The 17,397-nt window shown below is 37.8% G+C and overlaps 1 protein-coding gene across 11 annotated transcripts in view; it reads right to left on the bottom strand.

Annotated features, from left to right (window-relative positions):
- Positions 1-600: 600 nt before the first annotated feature.
- Positions 601-17,397, bottom strand: part of RASAL2 (RAS protein activator like 2) — a 320,061-nt gene continuing 303,264 nt past the window's right edge. For 6 of the 11 annotated variants that reach the window (XM_031936941.1, XM_031936936.1, XM_031936938.1 and 3 more), the window contains 5 exons: positions 12,949-13,083; positions 11,503-11,705; positions 10,706-10,793; positions 7,344-7,374; positions 601-5,010 (listed from right to left, as the gene is read on the bottom strand). In XM_031936941.1, coding sequence (XP_031792801.1) covers positions 4,868-5,010; positions 7,344-7,374; positions 10,706-10,793; positions 11,503-11,705; positions 12,949-13,083 — 600 coding nt within the window. In that variant the 3' untranslated portion in view covers positions 601-4,867. Of the gene's footprint in view, positions 5,011-7,343; positions 7,375-7,870; positions 7,912-10,705; positions 10,794-11,502; positions 11,706-12,948; positions 13,084-17,397 lie in introns of all 11 variants that reach the window. The other 5 variants (XM_031936942.1, XM_031936943.1, XM_031936937.1 and 2 more) reach the window with 2 other exon arrangements.

The raw sequence follows: 17,397 nt of genomic DNA, 5'->3' as shown, positions 1-17,397 counted from the left end.
AAAGAGAAATGGGCATGTACAGGAGAGAGGTAGAGGAAAATCTGAAAAGTCTTATTTCTAAAGATAAGATGGGGGTAAGTGGGGCATATAAGTATATATGTCATTTGCCGTTTTTAGGAGGGAGGCATATAATGATGAAATGATGTTAGGACAATGTGACCCAACAGTGATAATCATTATTTTTACAGAATGAAGTAGATATTCTAAAAATGGAGAAAGGTCTTAGAAAACTGTTTTTTGTTCTTTGTCGAAATCATCATGTCATACTACTAGCAAGACATTTTATAGATGGTGGGGAAATCTAAACCCTTTTAGCCTTCTTTAAAACTGTGAGTTCTTTGGATTGTAGAGAAGGCTAATCTGCATGAGTCTGCATTTAGATCATGCATCCTTCTCTGGCTCTTTCTCTCTTCATGAGTTATTTATTTCATCTCATGTAAATTTCATTGCTTTGGTCCTTCCTAAAATCAAGAGTGCAGCATTCTCAGCTGGGTACTAACAACAGAATGCTTTTAGCAACAAAGGACAATGATTCAAAATAACAAATGAACTTCTATTTGAAATTTCAAAACTCTAATTTTTTTTTTTTAAAAAGAATCATTAAAATAGATACTTGCCATTGTTCTGAAAATGACATTCTGAAAATTAAATGATTGGCTTTCAGTGTGTGTGTATGGAGAGAGGGATGATAAAATGGGAAGGGGTTGAAGAGAAATTTCTTTTAATTGTGGCAAGTTGCCGTCCATACATACTCTTCAAAAACTATGCCCACACAAAGTACTTCCAAAAGGGCAGAGAATAAGAATTATTTAGCCTGTGGCATGGGTTCTGGGACAGAAGGTCTGAGCTAGTGAGAGGGTTCAGGTTAATGGTTCATACTGGTGTGTCTAGGTCTATTCTGGTATATGCCTGATGGGTCTGATGTGGGCTCTTAAAATGATCTAATTCCCTAAATTTTGTAGAAGGATTGGCCTCTAAAGGGCCAAGGCCAGAAGATAATCTCAATGTAGATTGGGGTGGAAATTGAGCCAAATAATGCTGATTTTCCCCTGCAGCAGTTTCCTGAAACTCTGATTAAGCTCAAGGAAATGACAGAGTGACAAAGGCAGTGGGATTTAATGACAAGACTAGAGAGAGGTAGTCACAGATCTGAAAACCTTTACTTCTAGAATTAAGATTGTATTCAAGAGCATATAATTAATGCTTCATAGCTTTAGATAGCAGTCCAAGATATGGTATTTTACTTCTTCCTTTCAAGAGAGGGAGGACAATCCACTATCAGTAAAAGGAATAAAAAGCTCAACAGAAAGTTGATCTGGACTACCTAGAGTACTTAAGCAAACAGACCTAATGCTACAGAAAAAACTCTATGCTACATTTAACTTGCTGCAAGAAACTGGCCCCTAGTCAAATCTTTTTCCCCTCACAATTTTTATTGCTGAGACTCAGGGAACATTATGAGTTGATGGAATTTTAACTCATTTGAAGACCAGACCTAACAGGCTTGATCATTGATCCTGTGATAGGAATATGAAACATGAGGCTCTTTTCCTGAATCATAGCAACATTCATTCAACTGTCTTTACTACTGCCCATAACCTGGGATCACCTACATAGGCACTTTGCAGAATTCCACATCCTATTCAAACAAAGACTATTTTATACCTAACAACAGGTAAGTCAGGAGGAGCAAGGAGCATGACATTTAACGGAACTTACCAATTAGCTCCACCACAAAAGTCTCCCTTGTAGAAGGAAAAAGGGTTGTTGTATGGATTTGGGTTCATCAATGCACTGAAGCAGGGTCATTTACCTTTATGTTGTGTTCTCTATCATATTATCTAACAGAGTTGGAAATGGAAAACTCATAAATATTAAATAACAATCACAAGAGCAGATACTGTTACCTTCCTGTAGCTCTTTTCTTTTGAGCCTACTGATCAAATGGTGAATGGGTAGTATACTTGATAGAAATACTCAGAATAAAAGATTTGGCTGAAAAGGTTATAAAGGGATAATTTAAATAATTTAAATTTATTTAAATAATCTAAATTTTTAAATGGATAAAACTAAATTTAAATATAATATTGTCAACATCTTTGAAAACAATAGCTACTTAATTTACTTATAATTCTGCTAACTTGGACCCCAAAACATCTGTACTGTTTCTCTCCTTTTCTCCTTCCACATACTAAGTGTTTCTTATGCAAAGGGCTAATATATTCCCATGAGGTTTAGATATTTAATCACAGGATTTGATCACATCAAAACCTTCAGTGGAATAACATAAAGCTAACACTTGACATTTAGTCTGATCCATCACCTTACGTATACAGCACTCACCCAAAAGCTTATATCCAAAAAAGGTAAACTTACAAGCTTTCAAGACATCATCTGTAGTCGGACACACTAGTTTTTGGATCTCAATTCTAGAGATCACCCACAGAACATACTTAAAACCATTAAAACAGACAATCCATTTACCAAGTTTTCTATGGTATACAGCTGCGCATAGAATTAATTTTGCTAGAGATGAGAATAGCTATGTAAGGAGGATAAGGTATTGGTATTTTGAATTCACACAAAATTGGGCATTTTTAAAGAAGCAGTATTTTTGAAGCTTCTCAAACAAAACTACCAGAATCAGGTCAGTACTTTCAATATGAAGGAGAAAGACATAAGAAATATATTCTAAGGGAGCATATGTAAAACAGGGGATGAAGTAACATCTGGTAATACATGGATTTCTCAAACTCTTAAAATATGGGGGTTGTGGGCAAGCCAATATAGAAAGAAGCTCTTACTTTAGATCTGTTCTGTGGCATTAGGAGTTGGTGAAGGGAGTATAAGGAAGGGGGGAAGATCACTCAGAAGCACAGATATAAGAAAGTTCAGAGGGTTGCAAAATACTGACCTGATAGAGAACAAAGCTGAAGAGAAAAAGAATGTGGGGTTGGAAGGTAAATGTGACTAGGCTGGTCTATCAACCAAGGTTGTATCATAAACGACTTCCTTTTCTCCTCTTGTTTATTCTGATGCTGAAGAAAAAACTACTACCACCATCCATGGATGCTTACTTCAGGCACGTGGTTGGTCCTTTAGGCTTGTTATTTTTTAAAAAAATTATATTTTGAATCAAACATTATTGTTACTTATATTAGACATTTCTCTCCCACAACCAAAATTACTGCTAAGACCTGGCTAAAGATAGCAAAGACACTTTGACCTTACTGTATTTGACGGTATAGAAGGTTTGACTGTTTCCTATTTGTGCATAGTTATATGTATACTTGTGCAACTATATATGTATGATAACTGTTTAATGCGTAAAATTCTGTACTTTTGTTAAGGAAAGATTCACCCAAGATAACTTTTCACACCTCCTGAACAAAGGAAATAAATAGTTCATGTGATTGTAACAGACTATTTCATATAGGAAAGCCATGGCTGAAAAATGTTGAAACTGGGTCTCCATAGCATGTTATTATGAGATTTAACTACTCCTCCGAAGATGAAGACTTCTGTGTACAAACAACTTATCGCCCCCATCTCCTGATTCAGTTTCCTTTTGGGAGAAGAGAAGACTTCATTTTACCAAGTGTGGGAATTCTGATTTGGACTCAGTTCCAAATTTGACTGGGGGCAACGTGAGGAAGACGAAATAATTTGGATAAAACCAATTTGTTACTTCGATAGATAAGAAACTAAATCTAAATGAACATAGTGATTTTTAAAAACAGAAAAACATTTATGATATATTTGAAAACCAGAAATTATATAGGGTCTTAATGTTGTCTAGTTAGCCCTTTTTGGGGGAAGAGGAAAGAGGGCAGAAACAATAAATCTGCTTGTTTTTTTCCCAGATGGAATGTGGATAAGAGATTTGGATGACTTTTGATAATGGAGAATAAATCCTTTTTGGTATGATTGCTCCCATTATGGGTGAGGAGAGGACATTGAAGTGTACAAAGATGCAGGATGGTATTTAGAGACAAATATTTACAGTTCTGTAAACTCTAAAAAGGAAAAAAATACCCTTTATTACAATTGGGGTGAAAAAAATCCCCTATTTAAAACTGGATATTCTCTTTTGTCTACTAAAGAGAAAATCTGTCATAGAGAGAAGGAAATACATTAACTAACAGGAATCTAGACATTATCCCCAAAGTCCAATGATGCTTCAGTAACTTTTGGCCTCTGTTCTTGCAATAGTGGATGCCAAAGGCTCTTTCATCAGATCCAGTCTTAGCTGACCAATGGTATAGAATTTTTTTGATTGGATCTTGCTGTGTTTTTTTGTTTGTAAAGAGATCAAGGGATCAAAAATGGTTTTCAAACTAGCAGAATAATCCTTTGAAAAGTTAATTCTGCCAATCTGCTGTTGCACTTCAAGGGCTTATATCAGTCAGAAATAGTTTCTTTCTATTAAACCCATAAACTCATTTCCTCACTCACATATAGTTCCTATTTTTCCTTCTCTACCAACTGCAGTGCTTTTAACAAGAGAAAAACAACAATAATAAAAATAGCAATAATTAAAAAGGTAATCTACATTATTAACTTCCTTTGGGTATATTACAGTGGCATTTTCTGTACATGGCCCAGAATTGAATTCCTTATGTACAAAGAAATATGGGAAAAGAGCATTAACTCTATAGTCTTAGTATTATGCCCTGAAGGAGATGGTTTCTTTCACCACTCAATAGTTCCTTTATGTTGCCATTCCAATTTAGCAGCATTCTGTAAACCTGGAGGGCAGGATGAAGGGCTGGGGATAAGGGGATAGGTTGTATTTTCCAATACGATTTTTTTTTTCATTCTCAACTGTCTCTTCAGGAGGGCTGGTTAGCAGCTGCTGTTTTTGAATTCACCATTCTCCGTGATGGAAAGCTTGGTGGGGTTGGTGGGAGAGATGCCATTGCGGACCTGCATGCTGTAGCGTTCCTTCACCTGGGTTAGGGCACTCATCAGCCGTGTATTGGCTGAATCCAGGGACACGATCCGCTTTTCCTGCAACAAATACACACACACACACACACACACACACACACACACACACACACACACGTGGTTTTAGTGAAATTTCTTGCTACAGGTTTTTTTGCTTTAAAAATAGCTTTTCTTTACTACGAACAGATTTAAAGCCGTCATCAATTCTGGTGGTTTCTATGAGAGTCAGCCATCTTAACATTTCCCAGTAAAATGGAACATCTCTGCCTCTTTGTTTCATATTATTTTAAATCTTTTTTTCTCCTTAAGTCTGCTGAGTCTTGATTTGTCACCTTTTGCCCTACTTCTTCCCCCTCCCCCCCAAGTATGAGACACAATCTGAATGAACTCTTGGCAACAATGCAGATATTACGTCAGAAAGTAGGGTTCCATACCCCCTTTAAAGCTCACATAATGAAGTCTCCTTTAATAGGTATTTACATAGTAAACTGTATTCTTGAACGGCATGCTTTGAGTGAAGGTTGGAAAATGGAAAATGGTAGCAAAGAAAGAAGCACCAGATGTTTCATTTTACAGAGAAAAGATACAAGTGGCCTATGAGTTTTTGATCCTATAGACAACATACTATTCACATTTTTAAAGAACCCATGTTATGCTCCAAATTAAAACAGAAAATGGCGGCAGCCTGAAATCACTAGCAAAGTGAAGATGCAACAGCAACAGAGGAGAGAAGCAGCCGAAAGCTCAGACTAGGAGTTACTTGAAGTTGGGGAGGAAGGTGTGACTTAAAGGTGGATGCCATGGATATAACACATGAAAACAAACAGATAACACAAGGCTCCTAGACCCATTCCAGCTCAGAGTTACAGGAAAGCTATCCAATTTTAAGTTTTCATTTTGTTTTTTGTTCTTTGGAAAAGCTTTCTTTTAGCATTATTTATTTATTTAGTTGTTTTTGAGAGGGCTAAATGAATGAAGATAAAAAAATTAAAAATAAAAATAAAAGGGCAGCTCAAAGTAGGGTCATTAAACCAAATGTTTTTAAGCTGCCATGCCCCTTCCTCAAATCAGCACTACAAAGACACTGTAGACATTAGAAAAATGGAGCTAATTTAGATCCATAGACTTTTTTCCTAACAAAAAAAAAAATTATATTTTTTTCAGGGGAAAAAAAGTCCTAACTGTTCTCCTGGTCTATATGAAAAATTAAGGCTTCAGGGTGTCAGAGAATATTGTTTGCCTATAAGGTAAAGTTTAAGTCACAATGAGGGTATGCAAAAAGACTTTATTACTAACACAGTACTGAAAGTAGAGACCATTCAAAACTGCCTATACCTATGGCACATGTTATGGAGAGCTACCAGACTGGTTACATAGTGAAGACTTAGGGAAAGACTCATATTCTTGTGGAGAGATATCTGGTAAAGCTAGACATTGTGGGGAATATTACTTTCCTATATAGGGTTACTTGGCCTGTTAATACATAAGGAGAGAAAATCTGCTAGTTCACACTACTAATGTTATTATCACCAGCATTTCTTCTTCATAGAACTAAGACAGTAAAAATAAAAAAATTAAATTGGAATCACTACCCTTTCATGAGTTATAATTTGTTTTGTAGCAGTATATGAATGATAATTTACAAGGTTAAACTAATCTGGATGGAGAAAAATTTTTACAAAGGAGGTGGTTTGTTGTTATTACCACTGAGGTTAGCTGTGAATGAAAAGACTTTTTAAAGACTAGTGACAAATGGCCACAGTGACCCTCAGAAATAAAGGGTCATTAAAGTGTGAAAATACTCTTCTCACAGCCAGGAAGTATAAAGTACCAATAGAATATTGTTTAAATTGCCTTAAAGGCAAAACCAATCCTTTCTGCTTAACTTGGAGAAGGTCCATAGTCCTATCCTGGTGGAGAATGAATTCCATAATTTTCATTCTCAAAAATAAAATATTTGGATGGATCTTTGATCTCACCGATGAGGAAACTCCACGGTACAGGTTGAAGCCTGTCAACCCATGAAACAAAAATTAAGATGTAGCAAAAACTGAGATCTTGGGTTAAAAAAAGTGAACATAATTTATGTGGAAGCAGGGACAACTGCACAGTCCACCCAACTCCTTTATCCAAGAACTGAATGTCTCTGAGTGAGAGAGAAGACTCCACCGCCAAAATTAAACTAGAATTTTTGAAAGCCAAATTGAGAAGGTGAAAGATGCTGTGACACTCTCAACTCTGTTTAGATCGAAGGGAAACAAAATTAACTCATTCCTGACCCAGAGGAATTCAAGTGTGGAAAGTGCCAGGAGCTGGAATGCGTAGGAGACCAGTGGCCAGGGCCAAGACTAGGTGCTGGTCAGCTAAAGAAAGGACCGGGCTGATTTACTTGCCTGTCTGAATAATCTTATCCCCATTTATGACCTGTAATTTAACACAGTGGAGATGTCACTTGAGATATGATTAAGCAGCTTTTATGTTCTCACTGATGAGTGTGGGGAACGCCTGGGTCTCATTAAAGCCTCTGGGGCCAGAAGTGCAAGTGTATTCTCCCCACGCATGGGAGCAGTGCCTGGCCCATGGCTCTCCTCTCCAGAGTCCCTCATTTTGTCAGGGACAACTGGACCTTCCAGTGTGTGGTTACAAAGCTCCTCCTCATGCTGCTTCAGAAACAAGTACTGACAGAACTAGTACTACAGGTCTTGTAAAACTGACTGATTTGTGGAGAGGGAGGCTGAATTTAGGATCTGAACCCAAACCTTTTTGATAGGACTACAGGGCAATTTAAGCACAGAGTGGGTGGAAGATGACTTAGCAAAAGAGATAAAACGACAAACATGGATATCAGCTAGTTTCCTAGACATTTGCCCAATGGAGTTTTGGGGTAGTGATGTGTCCCCAGCCTAAGTAGGACTCTTACCTATGTAGGTGCTCTCTTTATACTACTGGGAACATGTTTGCCTGAGGGACATCAAGGTAAATGTCAGACATTACACAGTATTGCTCACCTGCACAGGACATTTTCATTCCCAAACAATTTTTCAATTTAACAAGAGTCTGTTAAGTTCCAGAAATATCAAGTACCTAGTATACATGCACAGTACTAGGGAGACAAAGACAAAAAGGAAGTATCCTGACCTCCAAGTACATTCTACCATTGACATTGATGCCAGAAGAGATGATTTACTTACTCTTGCAAAGCTTTTAGAATGCACTTGATGGTGTGAGTCTGAGGGAATTAATTTAAGGAAGGTATCAGTACATAAGAACCTTTACAGAAAACCCCATGGGATGGTCCCAATTTAAAAAAAAAAAAAAAAAATATATATATATATATATATATAAAATTTTTCCATAAGAAAAGATCACCAACTTGGAAATACTTATATATTCACAGAAGCTGTCTTCGTAATGGCATTTACAATAAGAACATTTGGCCTTGGCATAAAACAGTTGTTAAAATGAAGTTCAAGAGCTATTGGCACCTTCAAGTATCTTTTATAAAGGCTTCATGGGCTCGTCTTCTTGTAGAATTAATACTTTTTGGAATTAAGATATTAGGCAGGGACTTCATATAGTGGCTTCTCAATTCCCTTCCAATTCAGATTCTAAGATTTTATTGTTTGAAAGTGTTTATGTTTTGACCTATTGTGAATTAGTCATTTACTTATATTTAGCAAAAGTAAGATTTTAATTAATTGGTGTCTTAAGAACCAGTGCCATTTTAGCCCACTAATTTTAGTGAATGAGGTTGATACCATGGTTCTCTCAGCATTAATAGCATCCCCTTGTCCTGGCTCAAGAGGAAACAGATGGGGCAGGTGGTTTGGAAGAGGAAGCTATTAAGTTAAAATTGAGATTACTAAAATGTTCCCTGGCAAAAAAAGAAGTTTTAAAAATCACTAATATAACACTTAAAAATTTGATTTAGAACAATTATCTTGTATAGGTACTACAAAAAAGATCAATTCATTTCTGCATTTTGAGACAAAAGCCTTCTGCACTTTTTCCCATGCCCTTTTGATCCTTTTAGGGCAGATAGTAAATGGCCATTTTCAGAGCTTTCAAGATCTCTAACTCAGATTTCTTTCCCTTTAACCTTTTCTGCCTGTTCCTCTTGACGTATAACCTAGAAGGTTAAGGCCTAGAAATTGGATGGAGAGAAGCTTATCTTCAGCCTCCTTAAAGTCAGCCGAGAGCAGAAAACAACTCTCTCCATGACCCAGCGACTGTGGACAAACCCACACCTGCAATCTGGCTGCATTCCTAACAACATTTTGTTTTCTTAATCCTGATTTCTTTCCTTAAGCCTCTGATCTGCTTCTCTCTCTGTCACAAAATGAGATGCCAAAGGTGACTCTTGCTGGTTGTTGGAAGTTGACCTGGACTTTAAATAAATAACTGTATCAAGCTTCTCTTCCAGGCTATGAGAACTCTAACCACTGGCTCACTGCAGAGTTCAGGGCTCAGAATGTTTAGGGGAGCTGTTCTGATGACAAGACAAGACACTGTCCGCTCCCCTCAGACTCTGCTTTGGTGGGCACTGTCAGCAGGAGAGCTAGAAGCCACATGATGAATATCAGCTACAAAGTATTCCACTCAGAAATTACCTTTTCAACCTGACTCTCCAATCCTTTGAATGTCTTACTTTGGAAAAAACGGGCTTTGCTTGAAATCATACACGGCAGATTCAGTGACTGACTCAATGAGGGTCTAGAATGGATATACTTTCCCTGTGTGATTTATACTGAAAATGGAAGAACACTGGACTCTTCCAGGACACTACAAGGTGAGAGCTACACAGAGGAGGGGGCAGCAGATCTGGAGTGTGGCTATCCCTTGCTCATATTTTTATTTCACAGCGACATATGTGATGTCTAATCTAGTCCTAGGATGGGTAAGGGAGTGTGAGAAATGAAAAGCTGACTGAGGCGTTCTCGGGGAGATAACAGGCTCCAGCTGCCAGAGCAGCAATTACCAAGGCTGCACCTGCTTTTTTAGAGAAAAGATTCCTTGCACTGGGGAAAAAAAAAAAAAAAAAAAAAAAAGGAAGTGGCAAGTTACAAGTATTTCCTGTCTCTCAAATTTTGCTCTGAGTACAGATGTACTATCACGCACAGGAGGTGCTCTTGGCAGCCTCTGTTCCAGAAGCATCCCAGGAACAGGCTACAGTGGGCAGGGACCCAACTGGCAATCTCATCACTTCATGTCTTTTGGGGTTACCACAAGAAGTCCTTTAAGCAGAGGGCCAACAAAGAAGGGGAGCCAAGCTGATCCCAGACAGCACTGCCAAACGCAGGCTAGGGGAGCAGAAACACAGAGCAGGGCCCTTGGTTTGACTTGTTTTCCCCAGCTATCCTGCATTTGCCATGGGCAAAAGTTTATGGCACAGTGGACGTGACTCACAAGATTGTGAACTTCACAGCCAAGCAATGGTCAGTAGAAGTGGCAAGCCAGACACATGCGGGGCACCTTGGGGATCTGACTACTTGCATAAGTTCACCCCATCATGCACGAGGACAGGTTTTTGGAGTAACTTCCCCAAGTACATTAGCACTGGGGTCTGTTAATGGATTACTCTTCAGTACAGAGGAGAAAAAATAAAATAATGCTGGTCGGAGCCGCCAGATGTGCCTTTAAGGTTGAAAAGAGAATGCTGTCGGGAGCTTTTTCAGCATTTGCCCTGGCACTGGCATGGGGGAGAAGGACAGGGAGTGAAAGTTACTATAAACAAATGCCTCCAAAGTCCTCTTACCTGTGCATCAATTATTTTCTGCTTTGCATCAATAACTGCCTGCATCTCAGCGTGATCTTTCTTCAACTCCTCTTCTACAGCCATTAGCCTGAAGTATCGCAAGAAGAAAGCATTCAAATAATCAAAGAAGGAATAGATAGCATATATATATATATATATATATATATATATGAAATGAGAGACAATAGTACTTATTCCCCCCCCCCCCCCCCCCCCACTCCTTGATTATTCCCTTTAAAATAAGGAGTACTGCTTGCTCCTTTCTGCAGACACAGCCAGAGTGTGTCCTAAAAATAAAGACAACAGAAGTGGCTTCTGGAAGATCATGCCCATTCAAAAGCATTTGGGTTGTAGAAAGGCTTATAAAACAAAGAGAGGTAGTGGATAGTGCTCAGAGGATCCTCTTCCAAGTGAAAGCTAACTACAAAAGCAGTAGAATTCAGACTTTTCCAAGGCCTCTTTCTTTTGTTACTTCTCAGGGAAGTCATTTTATGATGTGTTTCCTTTCATTTTAAAGAAAGCATATTTAAAAAAAATAAATAAATAAATTTAAAAATAAAAAAAATTTATAAAAACATTTTTTTAAAATGAGAAAGACCATTCTGGCTTTTGGAGGGTGCATAAGGCTTCCCACCCGGAAAGATCTCGAGTGAAGGAGTTAAGGGGTAGGTGCTGACATCTGGAGGCACATCTCCTTTAAAGGGGCTTTGAGAAAAGGCCTTTTCCCTTGCCTTGACAGCTGACTCTCTTCCTCAGGCTGCGCCCTGCTTCTGCTGCTGGCCGCTGGCCTTCCTCACCTGCTAATGATGCTCTTCATCTGGCTCTCCTTCTCTTCCTGCTGCCTGCGGAGACGTTCCTCACTGTCCTCCAGCCTGGCTTTGTACTCCATCAGCAGCTTCTGCATTTGCTGTTCCTGCACCAGGAGCCGCCGCTCATATTCCTCCAGTCTTCGGCTCGACACTTTCAGGCGCTCTTTCAACTTGGCGATTTCCTGCTCATACTGCAGCAGAAGACGAGGAATTGCATTGGAGAGGAGAGATGAAGTGGAGTTACATTTGTTTTTGAGAGACCAGAAAGACACATTCAGTTCCTGCAGTTAACATTCCCTACTCTGTTGACCCATTAAAGCTGATTCCAGACTTTATGTGGTATTCTTACCCATCTCCTGATAGCATATTTAAGAGAAGGAAAAAGAATCTAACATTGCACCCACAGTCATGCTAGGAACTCTGCTTAGATTTTCATTTACTTATTTAAAAATATTATCTCAGTTGATCCTCAACAATCCTAGGAAGTAGGTGCTGTTATTAGTCCCTATTTTATATTTGGGGAAACTGAGGCAAAAGTCAAATGACTCACAGCTTGCAAAGATTTTTCTGAGTCCAGATCTAGTACTTCATCCCCTGTACCACCAGCTGTCCTCATATAATCTTCTAGCATTCTACCCATCTCTTTCAAATTAAACTGACCAGTTTCTACAAACTGCCTGTAATTTTAGTACCACATTCAAATGAAAGCAAAGATACTATCCAACCTCATAAAAACTTGTCTAACCAATTACTGAAAACTTGTTAAATATCCATAAGGGGAAAAAAAGATCTGTAAATTAATCACCTACATTATAAGTCTCTGAACTGCCCTTCCCCTCATAACAACAATAAACTAACAGCTAGCATTTAGATAATGCCTTAAAATCTGCAAAGTGCTCTATATTATCTCCTTTGACTTTTACAACATATTAGACCTATACCTTCCCACACCTTTCTTTTGCATCCTAATAATACTTAATTTTCTATATTGCCTTGTTTTCTTTTTGTCTTTGTATCCCTCAAAGATCCCCCACCACATCCTACTTTCCACTAATGCAATACCTGGCAGACAGCAGACACTTAATAAATGTCCGTTGAATTGGTATATTAAGTTGAATTACCTTGTAGAAACACTACAAGTTAATATAAAATGAATGGAAATAGGTAACAGAATAGCATAAACAAAGTATAAGTAAGTTTCAAAGGAGTAAGATTGAAAAGGCTTCAATAAGCAGATATTAAAGCTGAGCAACTCCCAACATAATGGAATTTCATATGAAAACAGGTGAAAGAGATCTAGGCCCTAGTCTAACTCTCCCCCGGGGAGATATCTTTTTTATAATATCCCAAGATTAAGTCTGTGATGTTGGCTCAGACCTTAGCCCCTGCTGCTTTGGGATAGTCAGATCTGGGAGGATGAACGCTAGACTCTACCTTCTCTGCATGTTTGACATCATCTTGATTTTGCTCAGTGTCATCTTCATCTTCTTCATACTGCCCATTATTTAGAACCCAGGCTGCTGTTCTCTCCACTGGAGACATTGTGGCAGAATCTACAGGTGACTGAACCTGCAACAGAAACAATCATGGGGATTTACCAAAGATTATCAATTGATGTGTTTAACATTTAGCATTTCTTCTTAAAAGAAATAACTGTGATCCAAACAATATCAGTCTACTTTTTTCTCTCAGCTAAATGTGTTACTATGATATTGGTTCTAAGTAACATTCTTTTGCTCAAAGGACATGTAGCTGGTCTTAGACCATGTTTCACAATTCACAACCCCAAACATCCTGCCTCCCCTCTTGCTGTTGCCTTATCCTCCCAAACAGCAATAAGCCTCCCACCCTGAACAAGAGAATTTACTCATCTTGGAAGTTTCCCTGAGATTGAGTTTAGTCCCTGAGTAGGAATTAAATGCAAATTTACTTAAAGAGCTATACCTATCAGGCTCTAGGCCATTCCTCATATTCATCTATCCTAAACATCTTGACATCTGCCCTACCTCCACTCCAGTTACTTCTACTCCTTTCTACCTTTAGCTCTTCAAAGAAGAGCTTCTTTGTTTCTGAAAAGGACATGAGGAAAAGAAGATTTTCTTCTTTGTTTCTGAAAAGGACGTAACAAACTCATCATTCTATAGCCACCCTACAAAAACACTCTTTTCCTCAGCCATCACTCCATTTTTATAGATATAATAGAATAGAATATATTCTATTACAATAGATACAATAAAATATTACATTCTGACATAATAGAATATAAATGCCTTGGTGTCAGGAAATGGGTTTACTTTTTCTCTTTGAATCCCCAGTGCCTAGCACATAGCAGGAACTTAAAGTGTTTTTTCATTAATTAGTTAATTCAAAACCATGAATGGGGAAGAATGCCTATTGGTACAGGAACACAACTGGCTAAATAGTTATTTTTGTTGTATTAAATTCAGATATGTAGTCTGCTTTTTTCCTCCTTAAAAGAAAAGATTTAGCCTTAAAATGTGGTTTATTGGCCTAAGGGTCTTAGAATTTTGGCTACTATAGTGAAAATAACAGATTTTTACAGAAAATATAAAGCATGATTAAAAGAATTGGCTGCATATTGTTTCCAAATATTCTGTAGCAGATCTGATTTTGTTCTTTTTGGAGTTAAGCAATAAGGCCTGATATAAGATCTAAGAGTTAGGCTTTTTTTTTTTTTTTTTTTTTTTTTTAAATCATCAAGATGGCTTTCTATTCTGGGGATCAATAGTTCTTCATCTATCAAGTGAGGAGAACTATCTATTCCCCAGTAATGGAGAATATGAGAATTTACTTTATCTTCCACACTTAATTCATCCTTAATGTTGAGAAGGAAATGACAAAGTCACTCCAGTGACTTTACCAAGAAAACACCTGGGACAGGATGGTCCATTGGGTCACAAAGTCTCAGTCATTATAAGCACTATACTGAGTTATTCTATATAACAAATGATATTTTAAAAAAAAGTTTTAAAAATAAAGTAACTGCTCAGACCATTGCAATCCAGTAATGAAATTTTCCTCTTCACCTTATCGGCCAAGCCTAGTTGAATAGTGGCTCATCACTGAAACTATTGACTGAGTAGGTCCAATGACTATTTTACCAGAAAAATTGGATGAGATGTGACAGGAAACAGAGGAGACAGGTCTTGGCCTTTAGAGACTTAGTTGTTAGGCAGGCTGTAGGCTTGAATTATCCAAGAGGAAACTCTAAAAACCAAGCTTCATTTGTTACTCTCAGTGAATGGTAGAACAGAGTTTTTTGGATTAAAAAAAAATGGTTCAAACTCCTGGGTTTGCCAGGTCAACTGAAGAGAATATATAAAAGACACAGAGTTCCCACCTGTTCAAACTGTATTTCTCACTACTTCCTAACACATAAAACAAACCTTAATTCTGCCCCCCCCCCCCCCCCAAAGTGCTCCTTTGGACATCATGTTTTTGTCCATTTTTTCACCTGGCCTGCCCTCACAAAATCACAAACCTGTTAAGTGATTCTTACCTAATCCGGTTCTCTTCTACATCAAAACTAAAAAATTGTCCTCTAGTCTTTTCTCTTGAGAAGGAATCCATTACCTCCAAGGAAGTCCATCATACTTCTGCATTGCTCTAGTGGTTGGAGGTTTTTCTTTACATAAATTTGGCTCCCTTAAAATTCCCATTTATTTCTCCCTTTTTTGCTTTTTGGGACAAGGAGTCCCCACCTTTCTCACCTGTCAAGGCCTAACTCAATTTTTGTTTCCTCCATGCAAGCGCCCTGATTATTCTGGTTTATAAAGTCTTTTCTTCTGAACTCTTTGAAGTATTTACAAACTCTTTAAAGGATTTTGCTAAGTCTATACACACAATTTGGCTTCTAATTAAATGTTTCCCTTTCTTTAATTGTTTCACCAATATAAACTTCCATCTTCCAGACAAATTCTTTTGGGGCAAGGCCTGCGTTTTTTATTTTATTTTTTTTGTAGTTTACATAAATATGCACATAATAAATGCTTGTAGATTGGTGATTTATTTTTTCAATAATGTAAAAATGAATAGAAAATTTTGTCTTCCAACTCTTTTTCAAGTTGAGCAGGTAGCAAAAATTGTTTTTTATCCTAGCTTATAGTCAAAGAAAATGGGGATAATTGATGTTAAAACTTAGAAGACCATATAGGCCTGTTGGGGAAAAACAACAAGAAAAAGCTTTAGGGCATAAGGACTTGACAATCCTTTCTAAAGCATTTTGACTGATACTATTAGTCATATCCTGGCCATTATAAGAGTCATAGAACAAGAGACTTCTCTGTTCTTTGATAATATTTACTAGATGTAAGAAAGACAAGTTGGTTTCAGATTCTTGACAAGCCTGGAACAGGTCTGGCTTGTACATGCAAGTAAATCTCACTGCCAAAAATAGGAAAGTAAGGCCCCTAATTAAAAACCTATCATAATCAGCCAAAAGAATCACTGAATAGTTTGAATTTGGGATAGTTTCATATGTCCCAAGAGAAAAATCTCATTAGTCTTTGTCAGTCGTTTATGTTTGTCAAGTTTCAACCCTTATATTTAGGTCATATGTTGAACGTGAACAACAGATAAATTTAAAACAGAATATGCCATTTTATGTGTAAAAATGATGCATGAGATGTCAGGGATAAAATAATGACAAGGATGAAAATGAAATCCTTAAATCGGTCATAGAAAGTAGGGGTCGAAATATTGGAAAACAGTTTCTTAAGAACAAAAAGGCTGTAGTACAAAATGTTAAGGACAAAAATTCTGTCACTAGAATGCTCTCACCAGAAATTTTGTTCTCCTCCTACTTACTAAATAGAAAAGACTGAAGCCAGTAAATCCTAGCCAAATAATAGTCACTGTTCAGTGCTGAGAAATAAGTAGAACTTGCTAAAGACAAAGCTGCCAATAATTATAGCCACCCACGGAACAAACCCCACAAAGAAATCCTCCACATATCAGAGAGAAAAGAATTCCCTAACATAATTTGCAATTAAAAATATGTAGAGGAATTTGTTTGGAAAAATGCTGACTACAGAACTCTTGAGATTCCACAATAGAGCAAAGAATAAGCAAGAAAGAAAAGGATTAAAAACAACAAAAAAACCCCTCCATTCCCATTCCCATATTCCATGACTTGGGAAACAGGAAATAAATAGGTTGGGTAGAAAAAGGCAGAGTTGACAAACGAGTGGGAATTTCAGCAAGCAAATTGCAGGGGCCATGCTTGGCACTGGTAAATGCTTAATAAATGCTTTGTCATTCGTTTTCATTCATTTGTTCATCAACTAATGAGGCTGGCAGGAGTAACTAAAGAACAAAAGGAAAGGAATGTCTTAATGAGTGTTGTAAAATGCCTTGCCAGAGCACCACATCAGTCCTCCCACTTGAAGCACATGTACCGCAGAGGTGACCATGTCTGCTCACATCCTAACCCTAACTGGAATAGCAGTGGGAGCCACAAAGAGGATTGTGGGCCGTTTGTAGCCCAGCAGAGGATTTTGTGACCAAAAGTTTGTGTGCAAGCTGATTTTTATGGATAAGGGTTAGGTTCTCTGCAGATCCGTCAACACATATTTAATTTATAATGCGCTGAACTCCATGAAGTATTAAAAGAACTAGGCTGAGCTCTGGGTCCTGGGAAGACAACTTCCTGTGGTTTAGGAGGACCAGTGGAAATTTTCTCTCCCCATTAGATATAAACAAAATTTTATAGATCCAAATGGTTTTTGGCACTCTCCCCTTTCTTCCAGATGGTTTTCCCCTGTTAGTGACCTTATGCTGCCCCAAGCATGCCACTGGAAGAGGTTTATCTTACAGGGTAGGCTTGTTAGGAAGCCTGTCCCCTCCCCCTTCCCTCTCTTCTGT

Source organism: Sarcophilus harrisii, chromosome 4 (genome assembly GCF_902635505.1).
Source record: "Sarcophilus harrisii chromosome 4, mSarHar1.11, whole genome shotgun sequence".
In the NCBI taxonomy this organism is placed as follows: Eukaryota; Metazoa; Chordata; class Mammalia; order Dasyuromorphia; family Dasyuridae; genus Sarcophilus; species Sarcophilus harrisii.
The sequence above is the reverse complement of the archived record's forward strand: the minus strand, read 5'-3'. Positions and strand labels throughout refer to the sequence as shown.